Here is a 17,581-nt window from a genome sequence, read left to right as displayed (position 1 = left end):
TTTTATCTCTTTTTATAGGTAGGTTGTTCTAATATGGACATTAATCAGACTTTTTCATCCGTATTGCCTCCATTTATTCCTCATGAGCCAACCATAGAGTTGGAGTATCACTCTTCAGATCTCAGGATGTTGAGGGTATCTCCTGACACTGTGCAAAAGACTCTCAAACATATAGCAGGTATGTAGAAAAGGAGATATTAGGTGTTCTTATGACTAGCTTGTTAAAAATACCTTGCTATGGCTAACTAATTTTTTATTTTTGAACTCTTGCAATAATGTTAACTTTGGATTAGGTGTATTTATAAATCTCCAGATCTTTTATTAAGTGAATCATTTGATCTTTCATTGCCTTCTCTATGGCAATGTTTAGAACTGAATTACGTGGAGAGTCTGATATTAGAGTCCGTTTATTATTTCTGTATTCCATTCTGTGATTTGAAGGGAAAAAAGAAATTAATGGAGCACAGGAGAAGAAGAGTAGATCCAAATAAGTTTGTAGAGAGGAGACTGAGAGATCAGTTCTGAGGTAGAAAGCAAGATTATCTGCTAAGGGAGGTAGTGGTAAAGGAGGGTAGCTTGGTGCAGGCTCAGAATTTATGTTAAAGTGAATAGAAGTTGCAGCTGACCAAGAACAAGCAAAAGAATTGGCAGGTAGTTCTGAGAAGTCAGCTGAGGTTGGAGATGATTTTGTAATGTTGTCAGCCTTAATAGAATCTCTGGTTTTTTCTCTACTAAATGCAGAAAATGAATTATAGGTTGATCCTTGGTTGAGGGATTTGTTGAGTGGATGGATGTGGTGGATGGAAAGCAGTGGAAGGGAATCAGAAAATATTAAATATTTAGATCTGTGAACATGGGTTGTTTTTCCTTTGAGAAATGCCATTTTATATTAAATACTTTGGTCTATAAATACAGGACATCTTTCCATTATTTAGGTTTTCTTTATTTCTTTCAACAATATTTTGTAGTTTTCAGTGTATAAGTCTTGCACTCCTTTGTTAAATTAATTCTAACTATTTTAATTTTTTTGTTGTTGAAAAAGAAATTGTTTTCTTAATTTCACTTTTGGAATATTCATTGCTAGTGTATGGAAATACAGTTGAATTTTGTTAGTTTTATAGCTGCAATCTTCTTGAACTACTTGTTTCTTATCTCTAACTTTTTTTGTGTGGATTTCTTATAATTTTTACATGCAAGACCATGTCATCTTCAAATATAGTCTTCTTTCTTTCCAACATGGATGCCTTTTATGTATTTCAGTTCCCCAACTGCCCCGACTAGAACCTTCAGTGCAATGTCGCATAAAAGTGGCAAGAACGAACAGACATCCTTGGCTTGTCCTGGTCTTTGTAGAAAGATATGAAGTCTTTTATCATTAAGTATGATGTTAGCTGTGGGATTTTTGTAGACGATCTTTATCAGGTTGAGGAAGTTCCCCTTTATCTGTAGTTTTTAGAGCATATTTATACATGTTATCATATAAGGGTGTTAGATTTTGTCAAATGTTTTTTCTGCCTCTTTTATGATGATCATATGGTTTTTGTCTTATATTCTAATAATATGGTGCATTATTAATTTTCATATAACCAACCTTGCAGTCTTAGTTATAGATGCCATTTGGTTATGGCATACAATCCTTTTTGTATGTTGTTGGATTTGTTTTGTCAGTAATTTTTTGAGGACTTTTGTGTTTATATTCATAGTAGGTATTGGTGTGTAGATTTGTTGTGATTTTTGTTATTTTTGGGTTTTGGTACAAAGATAATGCTAATGTTACAAGTTGAGGTGAGAAGCATTATCTCTTCTAGTTTTGCTGATGTCACTAGTTGAGATGAGAAGCATTATCTTCTAGTTTTTGGAAGAGTTTGTAAAGGATTGGTATTAGTTTTTATTGGGTGAAACTCAACTGTAAAGCTGCCTGCCTCTTTGTAGAAGTTTTAAAATTACTAATTTCATCTCTCTACTTGCTATAAGTCTATTTATATTTTATATTTTTCATGAATCAGTTTTCATAATTTGTATCCATTGTGGAATTCATCCATGCCAGCTAGGTTATCTAATTTGTTGGATATAGTTGTTCATGGTATTCCCATATAATCCTTTTTATTTTGGAAGATTGGTAGTAATACCTCTTCTTTCATTCCTGATTTCGATAATTTGAGTTTTCTTTTTTTTTTTAAGATTATTTATTTATTTATTTACTTGAGAGAGAGAGATTGAGCGAGAGAGCACGGGAGGGGGGAGGGTCAGAGGGAGAAGCAGACTCCCCACTGAGCAGGGAGCCCCCGTGGGACTCGATCCTGGGACTCCCAAGATCATAACCTGAGCCAAAGGCAGTCGCTTAACCAGCTGAGCCACCCAGGCGCCCCAATAATTTGAGTTTTCTATCTCTTTTTTTGGTAAGTCTAGCTAAATTTTGTCAATTATGTTCATCTTTTCAAAGAAAGAAACTTTGGTTTCTCTACTTTTTCTGATCTCTGTTTCTCTACTTTTAAATCTCTGTTTTATTCCCATTTTAGTCTTTATTTTTTCCTTCCTTTCACACTTCAGTTTTAGATTGTGCTTTTTACTCTTTCTTGAGATGAAAGAATAGGTTATTGATTTGAGACTTTTTTTTTTTTTTAGGATTTTTCATCTATTTATTTGAGAGAGAGAGAGAGTGTGTGAGCACGAGCTGTGGGGAGGGGCAAAGGGAGAGAGAGAAGCAGAATCCCTGCTGAGCAGGGAGCCTGATGTGGGGCTTGATCCCAGGACCCTGAGACCTGAGCTGAAGGCAGATGCTTAACCGACTGAGTATCCAGGCACCCCGAGACTTTATTTTTGATATAGGTGTTTACATTGATAAATTTCCTATAAGCACTACTTTAATGGCATGCTCAGAGTTTTGGTTTGTTGTGTTTTTGTTTTAATTCATCTAAAATATTTTTAAGTTTCCATTGCAATTTGTTTTCATTGACCCTGTGGTTATTTGGGAATGTCTTGTTTAATTTCCACAGATTTTTTACTTTCCTTTTGTTATTAATATCTCATTTGATTCCATTTTTGTTGGAGAACACCTACTTTGTATGATTTTAATTCATTTAAATTTTATTGAGGCTTGCTCTTATGTCCTAGTGTATAGTTTATTCTGTAGAATGTATGGTTTACGTTTGAGAAGAATGTGCATTCTGCTATTGTTAGGTGGTGTGTTCTATATGTGTCTCTTAGTTCTAGTGGGTTTATAGTGTTCAAGTCTTCTGTATCCTTGATCTTCTGCCTAGTTTTCTCTATTTTTGAAAGTAAGCTGGCGAAATCTTCAACTATTATTGTTTGTCTGTTTTATCATTTTCCTGTCATATTTGCTTCATATCTTATTAAGTGCATTTATGTTTATAATTGTTATATATTCCTGATGAATTGACCTTTTTGTTACAAATGGTCTCCTTTTAATTCTAGTAATGTTTTCTGTTTTAAGGTCTATTTTCTCTTACATCAGTATAGTCACTTCAGTTCTTATGCTTGCTGCTTGTATGGCATATGTTTTTTATCCCTTTACTTTCAACCTATTTGTTTTTTTGAATCTAAAGTGTATGTCTTGTAAACAGCTTATAGTTGGATCTTGTGGTTTGTTGTTTTTTTTTTAAATCCAGACTGACAGTCTTTACCTTTTGATGTGACTGTTTAATCAGTTCATGTTCAATGTCATTATTGATTAAGATTGGATATATATTTCCTGGGTTTACTTTTTGTTTTCCATGTTTCATGTTTTTTTGTTACGTTCTTCCTTCACTGCTTTTTATTGGACTTAATGAATATTTTCTAGTGTCACATTTTAATTTCTTTAATTATTTTCTAGTTAATTTTTCAAGTTATATTCTAGTGGTTGCTCTAGGGCTTACAAAATTTATCTTATTTAGAATATATACCTGATTTATACTAACTTAATTATAGTGTGATACAGAGACATTACTCCTATATAGCTCTATTCTCTTTTGTGTGTGCTATTATTGCTATACATATTATACCTGTATGTGTTACAAACACACAAGAATATGTTGTTACATTATTATACTTATTTTTATAATTTTTGTATTTTTTAAAACGCTGAGAGAAGTAAGGAAAGCAAGTATTTAGAGTTAATTATATTAATCTTCTCATTTACTATTTTTTAATTCTCTTTATTTGTTCCTGTGGATTTGTTACCATCCAGTGTCTTTTCCTTACTCCACTCCAGCTTTGCTCCCACTTGCCTCCTTTTGATGTTTATTGTCAAATATGTTTCATTTCTACATGTTATAGCCCCACTAATATAGTTAATACATATTGCTTTGTGTAAAATTGCTTTTATAATCAGTTAAGAGAAGAAAAGAAATATGCAAATATGCTCTCTTTTTGTAATTACCTACACAATTATCTTTACTAGCACTGTTCGTTTTGTTTTATAAATTCAAATTACTGTCTGGTGTCACTTGCTTTCAACCTGAATAGAATTCGTTTAGTATTTCCTGTATGATGGTTCTGCTACCAACAGATTCTCTTAGTTTTTATTTACCTGGAATGTTTTTATTTCATCCTTTTGAAAGATAGTTTTGTTGAGTTTAGAATGCTTGGTTGATAATCTTTTTGTTTTAGCATTCTGAATTTGTCTTCCCATATGGTATTTTGGCCTTTATTGTTTCTGATGAGAAGTCAACTATTGATCTTATTAGCATTCCCTTGTATGTGATTTGTTTTCTCCTGCTGCTTTCAGGATACTCAGTCTTTCAACATTTTGATTATGATGTATTTGTGTGGATCTCTGTGTTTATCCTACATTGAGTTCATTGAGCTTCTCAGATGTGTAGATTATCTTTCCATTTATTTGAGTCTTTTTCCACTTCTTTCATTTATGTCTTGTAGTTTGCAATGTACAGATCTTTCACCCCCTTGGTTAAATTTATTCTTAGGTTTTTTTTTTTTTATGTAATTGTAAATGGGATTGTGTTCTTGACTTCTCTAATAGTTTTTTATTAGTGTATAAAAACATAACTGATCTTTATATGTTAATTTTGTATCCTGCAACTTTACTTGAATTTATTAGTTCTAACAGTTTTTTAGTGGAGTCTTTAGGAGTCTCCATATGTAATACCATGTCATCTATAAATAGAGACAGTTTTACTTCTTCCTTGCCTATTTGGATGCCTCCCCCCCCCCCTTTTTTTTCTTGCCTAATTGCTCTGGCTAGGATTCCCAATACTATGTTGAATAAAAGTGGTGAGAATGGGAACCCTTATCTTGTTCTTGATCTTAGAGGAAAAGCTTTTAGCTTTTCACTGTTGAGTGTGATGTTAGCTATGGGCTTTTATATATGGCCTTTGTAATGTTGAGGTATGTTCCTTCGACATCCCCTTTATTGAGAGTTTTTATCATGAATGGATGTTGAGTTTTGTTAGTTGCTTTTTCTGAATCCATTGAATGATCACATGATTCTTATCCTTAATTTTGTTAATATTGGTGTATCGTATTGATTGATTTGCAGATATTGAGCCATCCTTGCATTCCTGGAATAAAGCCCACTTAATCATGTTATATGATTCTTTTAATGTATTGTTGAATTCAGTCTGCTAATATTTTGTTGAGGATTTTTACATCTATGTTCATTAGGGGGATTGGCTTATAATTTTACTTTTTTGTAATTTCCTTGTCTAGTTTTGGTATCAGAGTATGCTGGATTAATAAAATGAGTTTAGAAGTGTTCCCTTTTATTTTTTGGAAGAATTTGAGATATTTTGGTATTAATTATTTGAATGTTCAGTAGACTTCACCAGTGAAGCCATCTGGTTCTGGAGTTTCATTTGTTGGGACACTTTTGGTTACTGATTCAATCTCCTTACTAGTAATTGGTCTGTTCACATTTCTACTTCTTCATGATTCAGTCTTGGTAGGTTATGTGTTTCTTCTAGGTTGTCAAACTTGTTGATGTAACATTATTTGTAGAAAGTCTTTTATGATCTTTTATAGTTCTGTGATATCAGTTGTCATATTTCCTTTTCCATTTTTGTATTTTATTATTTGAGTCCTCTCTGGGTTTTTTTGGGTGGGGGTGGTGGTGATTTTAGCTAAAGATTTGTCAATTTGTTTATCTTTTAAAAGAACCAGATCTTTGGTTCATTGATTTTTTTTTTTCTATTGTCTTTTTAGTCTCTACTACATTTATTTTTGCTCTGGTTTATGTTTTCTTCCTTCTCCTGGCTTTGGTCTTTGTTCTTTTTCTGGTTTTTTAAGATGTAAAGTTAGGTTGTTTATTTGAGATTTTCTTATTTCTTGATGTAGGCATTTATCACTGAACTTCCCTCTTAGAACTGCTGTTACTGTACCCCATAAGTTTTGGTATATTGTATTTCCATTTTCATTTATTTCAAGGTATTTTTTGATTTCTCTTTTGATTTCCTCTGTGAGCCATTGGTTGTTCACTCTGTTAATGTGTTTTGCTTTATTAATTTCTTGAGTCTTTTTGTCTCATTAAACTTTCCATAACTTCTATTCCTTTTCAAGTTACTATGCAGATTACATTCATCCCTTCTCCTTTAGTTTTCCTGAAGAGTTAGTACTTGGTAATGTACTTCCTTACCTTTATAATTCACTCCTGAACTCATTTACTTCTATATTTAGTTGCTTTTTTGAAGCTCACCATTGGGTTTAGAATAGCAGTCACTAATAATTTAGTGAAAAGAGTTCAGGATTTGGAGTTAGAATTCAAAGGTTAAAGTACCTCTTTTTGTCATTTACTGTAGAACTCTGGAGAAGTTATATTTCTTTATCAATCAAAATATGGTCTGAGCGGGGCACCTGGGTGGCTCAGTCATTAAGCATCTGCCTTCAGCTCAGGTCATGATCCCAGCGTCCTGGGGTTGAGCCCCGCATCGGGCTCCCTGTTCGTTGGGAAGCCTGCTTCTCCCTCTCCCACTCCCCCTGCTTGTGTTCCCTCTCTCTCTGTGTCTCTCTCTGTCAAATAAATAAATAAATAAATAAAATCTTAAAAAAAAAAAATGTGGTCTGAGGGCCAAAAGTATGGGACATTATTAGGGATTTTGTTAGAAATGCAAAATTTCAGATCCTACCCTAGACCTATTGAATCAGAATCTGCAAGTTAATAAGATCTCCATATTGAGAAGCAATCTTATATCTTCCATCTTTGAAACTTAATTTCTTTATATGTAAAGTGCAGACGGTCCCCCACTTAGGATGCTTTGACTTAGGATTTTCATCTTTATGATATGCATTCAGTAGAAACCATACTCCAAATTATGAATTTTGCTATTTTCTTAGGCTAGCCATATGTGGTATGATATTCTTTTGTGATGTTGGGCAGCAGCAGTGAGCCACAGCTCCCAGTCAACCACATGATTATAAGGGTAAAAACCTGATACACTTACAGCCATTCTCTACCCATACAACCATTCTGTTTTTCACTTTTAGTACAGTGTTCAATAACAAGATATTCAACACTTTATTATAAAATAGTTTTTGTGTTAGGGAATTTTGCCCAATTTTTGGTCAGTGTAAATGTTCTAAGCATGTTTAAGTTAGACTAGGCTAAGCTGTGATGTTTGGTATGTTAGATTATTCTATGTATTTTTGACTTACTATGTTTTCATCTTTTGATGGGCTTATCGGGATGTAACCCCATTGTAAGTTGAGGAAGATCTGTATAGATAGTACTTGTTGTATATATCAACCATCTTGCCATCATCTAACATCCCATATGTTTTACAATTTATTTTTTGTCTGCTTCCTACTATTAGCATGTAAGCTTTGTAAGGCAGAATTAGAGTGTAAACTTTGTTTATTGCCCTATTTCCTATATCTAGAACTGTGACTAGCACATAGTAAACATTAATTTTTTTAAAATTTAATTTTATTTATTTATTTGCCAGAGAGAGAGGGAGAGCACAAGCAGAGAGAGCTGCAGGCAGAGGGAGAAGCAGGCTCCCCATTGAGTGAGGAGCCCAATGCGGGACTAGATTCCAGGACCCTGGGATCATGACCTGATCTGAAGGCAGACGCTTAACTGACTGAGCCACTCAGGCATCCCACCTTATTTTCTTTTTGAATGAACAAATGAATGAATGCATATCTTGTCAAATCTTGTCATTTCTATTGCAGTCATTTACTTCCCACTGCCATTTAGAATTAGAAGTACTGGATTAGACAGTACAAATACAGAAATTTCTGTTGTTGTAGAAAGTTCTGTTAGATAGTACTACTTACACTTTTGCATTCTGGTCCCACTCATCTTGAATCTATATTTCTGCAGTATAGTTCTGATCAAATTTATCAACAACTCCCCATGCCATTTAGAATTAAGTTCAAAATCCTTAGTGTAATCTTCAGACACTTTATAGTTTCATATAGTTAAAAAATATATATGTTTCTCAGGGTGCATTTATTAGAAGAATCATTTAAACCCACTGCATGCATAGCATCCATCTGGGCATATTGCATTGCCCTCGTGGGACTTGAAGGATAGGGGAACCCATGAAAATAAGTTGAAGATCCTTTGCTGTGCCATGGAATAAAGTATTTTGTCTCTGATTGAGGAGTCGCATGTCTTTTAATGGCATACAGGACACAATAACAGGCTAACTTATTAGGTTATAGCTAGGTCTGAAAATAAAGCCCAGACAGGATAGCATTTTCCCATCATGTTAAAAATTCTTTAAAAATCCACATTTTAATAAAGATCCACATAATATATCAAATGGATATGCTGCTATTTTTAAACATTACTCTATTGTTGAATATTTAAATTATGTCTGCATTAGTTTGCTGTTGTAAATGGCTTTGTAATTAATATCTTTGTAAATATTTGTCTCCTTTGATGACTATCAAACTATTCCCTTAGGATTCCTTACTAGAAGTGTAAAGGTCAAAGGAAGGAAAGCTTGCTTTATTTCTTTTATGCGTAAAAGAAATATTTCTTAATTAAAAAACATATAATAATATTAGTATTAATAAATCTCTTTTTCTAGGAGGTACTTCTAAAGGAGGCATAGCTGAAGTTACTCAATCCAGCTTGAAACCAGGCATCACTGCTGCTCCTGGAGATTCAGATACCGGATCTCATTTATCCTTGTTCCCCGAGGACTTTCCTCAGTTGGATTTAAGGTCTCCTCAAGAGAATACTGTTGGTCAACATACTGATACCCACAACCAACGGGCATCGGTAGATAGTGATATAAGTGAAGAGACTCTAAAAGTTTCATCTGTTGGTGAACGAGCTGACCAGAAGACTGGGATATCAACAGTACCCTCTAGTTTCTACTCACAAAGAGGGAAGCCCAGTATTTTCTACCCACAGGCCTTGCCAGACAGTCATCTAGCTGAAGAGGCTCTAAAAGTTTCAGCTGTTCTTGGTCCTACTGTCCAGAAGAGTGGCATACCTACAGTCTTTCCAAGTTCCTACTCCCGTGGAGAGAACCATATCTTCTACCAACAGGCCCTGCCAGACAGTCATCTAACTGAAGAGGCTTTAAAAGTTTTGGCTATTCCTGGTCCTGCTGACCAGAAGACTAGCATACCTATAGTCCTTCCAAGCTCCTACTCACATGGAGAGAAGCGTAATACCTTCTACCAACAGGCCTTGCCAGACAGTCATCTAACTGAAGAGACTCTAAAATATTCAGCTGTTCCTGGTTCTGCTGACCAGAAGACTAGCATACCTACAGTCCTTCCAAGTTCCTACTCACATGGAGAGACGCATGTTATTTTCCACCCTCAGGCCTTGCCACACAGTCATCTAACTGAAGAGGCTCTAAAAGTTTCGGGTGTTCCTCATCCTACTGACCAGAAGACGAGCATACGTACAGTCCCTCCAAGTTCCTACTCATGTGGAGAGAAGCATAATATCTTCTACCCACAGGCCTTGCCAGACAGCCATCTAACTGAAGAGGCTCTAAAAGTTTCAGCTGTTCCTGGACCTGCTGACCAAAAGACTAGCATACCTACAGTCCTTCCAAGTTCCTACTCACGTGGAGAGAAGCATAATATCTTCTACCCACAGGCCTTGCCAGACAGTCATCTAACTGAAGAAACTCTGAAAATTTCAGCTGTTCCTGTATCTACTGACCAGAGGACTGAGAAAACAATAGTACCTTCTACTTCATATTCACAAGAGAAGCACATTATTTTCTCCCAGCAGCAGTTGTCAGATGGTCATCTAACTAAACAGGTTCTGAAAGTTTCATTTGTTCCTGGACCAGCTGATCAAAACACTGGGATACCTACATTATCTTCACGTTCCTACTCACTTGGAGAAAAGCCCAATATCTTTTACCAACAGGTCTTGCCAGATAGTCATTTAATTGAACAGACTCAGAAAGTTGCAGCTCTTCCTGGACCAGCTGATCAGAAGACTAGGATACCTGCAGTATCCTCTACTTCTTACTCACATAGAGAGAGGCCCCATATTTTCTATCAACAGACATTGCCAGAAAGTCATCTAACTGAACAGGCTCTAAAATGTTCTGCTCCTGAATCCACTGAGCAGAAGACTGGGATACCAACAGTAACCTCTACTTCCTCCTCACATAGAGAGAAGTCCAGTATTTTCTACCAAGAGGAGTTGCTGGATAGTCATCTAACTGAACAGGCTCAGAAAGTTCCAGCTGTTCCTGGACCAGCTGACCAGGATACTGGGATACCAATAGTGCCTTCTAGGCCCTACTCTCTTGGAGAGAAGGCCAGTATTTTCTGTCAGCAGGTCTCACCAGACAGTCATCTATCTGAAGAGACTCTGGCTTCAGTTGCTTCTGGACCAGCTGAAAAAAAGAGTGGGTTACTATCAGAAGCTTCTAATTTCTGCTCACGTAGAGAGAAGCACAATATTTTCTACCAAGAGGAGTTGCCAGACAGTTCTCTAACTGAACAGGCTCAGAAAGTTTCACCTGTTCCAGAACCTACCGACCAGAAGACCAAAATATCAACAGTAACTTCTACTTCTTACTCAGATATAGAAAAGCCCTTTATTTTCTACCCACAGGGCTTGTCAGACAGACATCTACCTGAAGAAGCTCTAAAAGTTACAGCTGTTTCTGAACCAGCTGACCAGAAGAGTGGAATACCAGTAGTTCCCTCTACTTCCTCCTCACATAGAGAGAAACCCATTATTTTCTACCCACAGGACTTGACAGACACTCATCTCACTGAAGAGGCTCTGAAACCTTCAGCCATATCTGGATCAGCTGACTGGAAGACTGGAATATCAACAGTATCCTCTACTTCCTACTCACCTAGAGAGAAGCTCATTATTTTTTCCCCTCAGGCCTTGCCAGGCAGTCATTTACTTGAAGAGGCTCTGAAAGTTTCAGCTGACCAGAAGACTGGGTTGCTATCAGAACCTTCTAGTTCCTACTCACATAGAAAGAAGCCCATTACTTTCTACCCAGAGGGTTTGACAGACGGCCAGTTACCTCAGGAGGCTCTGAAAGTTCCAGCAGTTTCTGGACCAACTGACCAGAAGACTGAGTTGCCACCAGAACCTTCTAGTTCCTACTCACCTAGAGAGAAGCCCATTATTTTTCCCCCTCAGGCCTTGCCAGGCAGTCATTTACTTGAAGAAGCTCTGAAAATTTCAGCTATTCCTGGATCAGCTGACCAGAAGACTGGGTTGCCATCAGAACCTTCTAGTTCCTACTCACATAGAGAGAAGCCCGTTATATTCTACCCAGAGGGTTTGACAGATGGCCAGGTACCTCAGGAGGCTCTGAAAGTTTCAGCGATTCCTGGACCAACTGACCAGAAGATTGGGTTGCCATCAGAACCTTCTAGTTCCTACTCATATAGGGAGAAGCCCATTATTTTCTACCCTCAGGGCTTGACAGACAGTCAGGTATCTCAGGAGGCTCTGAAAGTTTCAGCGATTCCTGGACCAGCTGACCAGAAGACTGGGTTGCCATCAGATCCTTCTAGTTCCTACTCACATAGAGAGAAGCCCCTTACTTTCTACCCACAGGGCTTGACAGATGGCCAGGTGCCTCAGGAGGCTCTGAAAGTTTCAGCTGTTCCTGGACCAGCTGACCAGAAGACTGGGTTGCCATCAGAACCTTCTAGTTCCCACTCATATAGAGAGAAGCCCATTATTTTCTACCCACAGGGCTTGACAGACAATCGGGTGCCTCAGGAGGCTCTGAAAGTTTCAGCTATTCCTGGACCAGCTGACCAGAAGACTGGGTTACCATCAGAACCTTCCAGTTCCTACTCGTATAGGGAGAAGCCCCTTATTTTCTACCCTCAGGGTTTGACGGACAGTCAGGTACCTCAGAAGGCTCTGAAAGTTTCAGCTCTTCCTGGACCAGCTGCCCAGAAGACTGGATTGCTGTTAGAACCTTCCAGTTCTTACTCATATAGAGAGAAGCCCATTATTTTCTACTCACAGGGCTTGACAGACAGTCGGGTGCCTCAGGAGGCTCTGAAAGTTTCAGCTATTCCTGGACCAGCTGACCAGAAGACTGGGTTACCATCAGAACCTTCTAGTTCCTACTCACCTAGAGAGAAGCCCATCATTTTCTACCCACAGGGTTTGACAGATGACCATGTACCTCAGGAGGCTCTGAAAGTTTCAGCTATTCCTGGACCAACTGACAAGAAGATTGGGTTGCCATCAGAACCTTCTAGTTCTTACTCACACAGAGAGAAGTCTAACATTTTTTACCAACAGGAGTTATTAGGCAGTCATCTAACTGAAGAGACTCTGAAAGTTTCAGCTGTTTCTGCAACAGGTGATCAGAAGACTGGGATACCTTCAAGTTCCTACTCACTTGGAGGGAAGCCCATTATTTTCTGTCAGCAGGCCTTATCGGATAGGCATCTCACTGAAGAGGCTCTGAATGTTTCAGCTTCTCCTGAACCAGCTGACCAGGAGACTGGGATACCAACAGTACCTTCTGTTTCTTACTCTCATAGAGAGAAGCCCAGTATTTTGTACCAACAGCCCTTGTCAGACAATCAGCTGCCTATAGAAGCTCTGAAAATTTCGGCTGTTTCTGGGCCAGGTGATCAGAAGACCAGAAAACCAACAATTACCTCGGCTTCTTACTCACATAGAGAGAAGCCCATCATTTATCAGCAAGAGTTGCCAGATCTTACTCAAGCAGCTTTAAGTGTTTTCAGGGTTCCTGGACTAGGTGACCAGAAGACTGGAATACCAGTAGTAACCTCTACTCCTTACTCACATAGAGAGAAGCCCATCATTTCTTACCAGCAGGAGTTGCCAGAGCCTAACGAAGGTGCTTTAAAAGTTTTAGGGGCTCCTGGGTCAGCTGACCAGAAGACTGGGATACATATAATTCCCTCTAGTTCCTACTCATACAGAGAGAAGGACAGTATTTTTTACCAGCAGGAGTTGCCAGATGTTACTGAAGGAGCTTTAAAAATTTTTGCTCTTCCTGGACCTGCTGATCAGAAGACTGAGATACCAACAGGATCTTCTAGCTCTTACTCACATAAAGAGAAACTCAAGATTTCACCTGTGATTTTACCAGATGACCAGAAGACTGAGTTACTAACAACTCCCCTTAGTTCCTACTCACAAAGAGAAAAGCCCAAAATTTCAACTGTGATTGGACCAGATAACCGGACGACTCCGTTACTGACAGTTCTTCATAACTCCTATTCTCAGAGAGTGAAGCCCTTTCAACAGGAGCTGCCAGATGGACATCATAGTGAGGATATTTTGAAAATTTCACCTGTCTCTGAACCAACTGATGTGAACTCTGGGATACCGATACCTCTTTCTAGTTCCTATTCCCACAGAGAGAAATCTAATATTTTCTACCCACAGGAATTGCCAGACAAACATCTAGCTGAAGATGCACTGAAGGTTTCAACAATTCCTGTACCAGCTGACCAGAAAAGTCTGTTACCAACAGTTCCTCCTAGTTCCTTTTCACACAGAGAGAAACCAAATATATTCTATCAACAGAATTTTCCAGATAGACATAAAACGCAGGATGCTCTGATGTTCTCAAGGGGTGTTGGGCAAGTTGATCAGATTACTGGGTTATCAACAGTTACCCCTGGTACTTATTCACATAGTGAGAAGCAGAAACTTGTTTCAGACCATGTTCAAATGCTAATAGATAATTTGGATTCTTCTAACTCCAGTGTTATCTCAAACAGTGTACCTTTAAGTTCTCAGGCTGATGGTAGAGTTGTAATAAGTAAGCCAGAATCTTCAGGTTTTGAAGATGTTGGGTCTGAGGAAAATCAAGATACAAGCAGTGGTTCCAAAACTCTTAAAGAGATTCGGACCCTTTTAATGGAGGCAGAAAATATAGCACTGAAACGATGCAATTTTCCTGCTCCCCTGGTCCCTTTCAGAGATGTTAGTGATATTTCATTTATACAATCTAAGAAGGTGGTTTGCTTCAAAGAACCCCTCACAGCTGATGAATCTAATGGTGATTTGCCCCAAAGACAGCCATTTATAGAGGAAAGCCCAAGCGACAAGTGCATACAGAAGGATATTAGCACACAGACAAATCTGAAATGCCAGAGAGACATTGAGAATTGGGAGTTTATTAGTTCAACTACAGTTAGAAGTCCTCTACAGGAAGCAGAAAGCAAAGCCAGAGTGACAGTAGACGAAACCCTTCGGCAATATAGGGCAGACAAATCTGTAATGAGATCTGAACCTGAAGGGTATAGTGGAACCATTGGGAATAAAATTGTTATACCTATGATGACTATCATTAAAAGTGATTCAAGTAGTGATGCCAGTTCCTGCTCATGGGACAGTAATTCATTGGAGTCAGTTTCTGATGTTCTTCTAAACTTCATTCCATATGCTTCACCCAAGACAAGCTTGACAGATAGTAGAGAAGAAGAAGGTGTGTTGGAGAGTGATGATGCTGGTGGTAGCAGTGTAGATTCACTGGCTGCACATGTGAGAAACCTTCTGAAATGTGAATCCTCATTGAATCATGCTAAACAAATACTCAGAAATGCAGAGGAAGAGGAATGTCGAGTACGAGCACGAGGTAGGAACTGATAATTTGTTATAAAGGTAGGTCAAGCTTATAAACATTATACTTTAATAATTTGTTTAAAGTTAAGTGTTTGGAGTCTAAATTTATTTTCTTGTAGGGCTGTTAGAATGATTACATTTTCCACCATAATCCAGAGTAGGTCCATTTAACCAATAATGTAACTAAGTCACAGTATTAATAGTGCTAGTTTAAGTTCAGGGTCTTAGGTAGGTTCTAAAGCCTGAAGGAGAAAAAGGAGATAGCTTGGGTTTTCAGATTCCTAAAGTTCTCCTGTTTCCTTAATCCTCCTAGGATAGTATTCTATTTTGGAGGCAGGAAAAAAAAAATGAAAACAATTTGCTCTGCTCTAAATCACACTGTATCATAAAACTATATATACATTTCCCATTTTCTAATAAAATTCTTAGAGCATATTTTAGACATTAGAAAAAACAAGTATTTCACACTAAAACTTGGGTTAGAGCTTTGAAAGAGGATGTTTACTAATCCCATTAATCTCTAATAGTAGAATGCCATTAAAAAAGAAAAAAAAATTTTTTAAGACAAAATGGGGAATATGTTAGAGAGCAACTTATAAACAATTCAGGCCTCCCTGATTTGTTTATAAGTTTTCCCTTGAGAAAACTTACCTTTTATCACTTATGCATATTCTGATTCCAGAAAACTCCAAGTTTTATTGATTATTATTAAATATCAGCTCTCCTGGAAGCGACAGTAACTGTAGCAGGAACTAATAGGGGAGGCAAAGGGACCATCCTGATTGGAAGGAAATTAAGATAAAAATAATTGAAAATCGGGGCACCTGGGTGGCTCAGTCGGTTAAGCTGCTGCCTTTGGCTCGGGTCATGATCCCTGCAGGGTCCTGGGATCGAGCCCCACATCGGGCTCCCTGCTCAGTGGGGAGCCTGCTTCTCCCTCTCCCTCTGCCTGCTGCTCTTCCTACTTGTGCTCTCACTGTCAAATAAATAAATAAAAATCTTTAAAAAAAAATTGAAAATCATAGTTAAAGTGGCCTTTTTGGAGAAATATCTGTAGAATGTAGTTTTTAAAAATCACACTTTTCAGTGAAATGATTGCTCCTAAGAACTTATAATAGTTTGTCATATAATTGAGAACACATATTTTTTGCTAAGTATTGTGGTAGCATTTAGCTGGATATATTGATGGTTTTCTGTGCTCTTATAATCACTGAAAATTATCATTTTTGCATTGCATTTTCTCAAGTGTTTTTATGTTTTCATTTCAGCCTGGAATCTGAAATTTAATCTGGCTCATGAATGTGGCTACTCCATTTCAGAATTAAATGAAGATGACAGGAGAAAAGTAGAAGAGATCAAAGCAAAGTTGTTTGGTCATGAGAGAACAACTGACTTGTCCAAGGTATGAAAGAAATCTAGAAATGAAGAGAGAAAATGTGAAAGAAAGGGCCGTAGAGTTTGTATCTCTTTACTTGGGCATTGATGACACGAGCTGAGTCATTGATAGTCTTCGGATAAAGCGTTAAGAGTCTTATTTCTTCAAAGTTAATATTTAAGGATTAGATTCAGTAGGTGTTAATTAATTCCAAACTCATCTTTTGAAAAAAATTATCTCCTTAGGAAAATAAGAATAGATTTGCTTTGTCATTTGACTTCCTATCCTGACATGTATTGATTTTCTCTTGCTGTTCAGTATAGTTTCGAATTCTTTAATAGATGGAATCAACATGGTATATATTCTGAGAATTACACTTTTCACACAGAGTTGGGTTTTTGAGATTCTTCTGTGTAGATGTATATAGTTTTAGTTTATTCATTTTTAGTACTTTAAGTATTCTAGTGTGAGAATATATGATAGTTTGTCCATTCTCTTGTGGATAGGGCATTTGGTCTGCTTTCATGAATGGTAATAGGGTATGGTAATACCTATCTTACAGGGTTTTGGTATGGGTTATATGAGATGATGCTTAGTGGAATGTGTGATATCTCGTTCTCAATAATTGGCAATTATCATTATTATTAATACTATAAAAATTGATAATGCATAGACTTTTTGGCCTAATTCATAGTTTTTTAGAAAATTTTTTGTCAGTGATACAGCATAATTATTTGGCTTATCTCTTTTTTGGAAAAGTTTTTAAAAGTATAAATTAGATTGTATATTAGATTTATGTATATGTTTGAGATCATCATCACCATCCCATTTCCAGAAACTCTTTTCATCTTGCAAGAGTGAAACTTTGTACTTACTAAACAGTTTCTCTCCATTCCACCCTCCCGTCAGCCTCTAGCAAGCACCATTCTGTCTTTATGATTTTTTTTTTTTTTAGATTTTATTTATTTATTAGAGAGAGAGGGCAAGCACAAGTAGGGGGAGCAGCAGAGGGAGAGGGAGAAGTAGGCTCCCCACCAAGCAGGGAGCCTGATGCGGGGTTTGATCCCAGACCCTGGGATCATGACCTGAGCTGAAGGCAGATGCTTAACTGACTGAGCCACCCAGGCACCCCTATGATTTTTTTTTTTAAGATTTTTAAAAAATGTATTTATTTGAGAGAGTACAAGAGAGAGAGCACGAGTCAGGTGAGGGGCAGAGGGAGA

At 37.3% G+C, this 17,581-nt stretch overlaps 1 protein-coding gene across 8 annotated transcripts in view; it reads left to right on the top strand.

Annotated features, from left to right (window-relative positions):
* The window catches only part of ALMS1 (ALMS1 centrosome and basal body associated protein), a 190,092-nt gene that overhangs the window by 53,978 nt on the left and 118,533 nt on the right, over positions 1-17,581 (top strand). For all 8 annotated transcript variants that reach the window (XM_032410684.1, XM_032410690.1, XM_032410686.1 and 5 more), the window contains 3 exons: positions 19-178; positions 8,991-14,996; positions 16,252-16,385. In XM_032410684.1, the coding sequence (XP_032266575.1) occupies positions 19-178; positions 8,991-14,996; positions 16,252-16,385 (6,300 nt within the window). The remainder of the gene's footprint in view (positions 1-18; positions 179-8,990; positions 14,997-16,251; positions 16,386-17,581) is intronic.

Source organism: Phoca vitulina, unplaced genomic scaffold (genome assembly GCF_004348235.1).
Source record: "Phoca vitulina isolate PV1807 unplaced genomic scaffold, GSC_HSeal_1.0 scaffold12, whole genome shotgun sequence".
Taxonomy (NCBI): Eukaryota; Metazoa; Chordata; class Mammalia; order Carnivora; family Phocidae; genus Phoca; species Phoca vitulina.
This window is presented reverse-complemented; position numbering and strand designations above follow the sequence as displayed.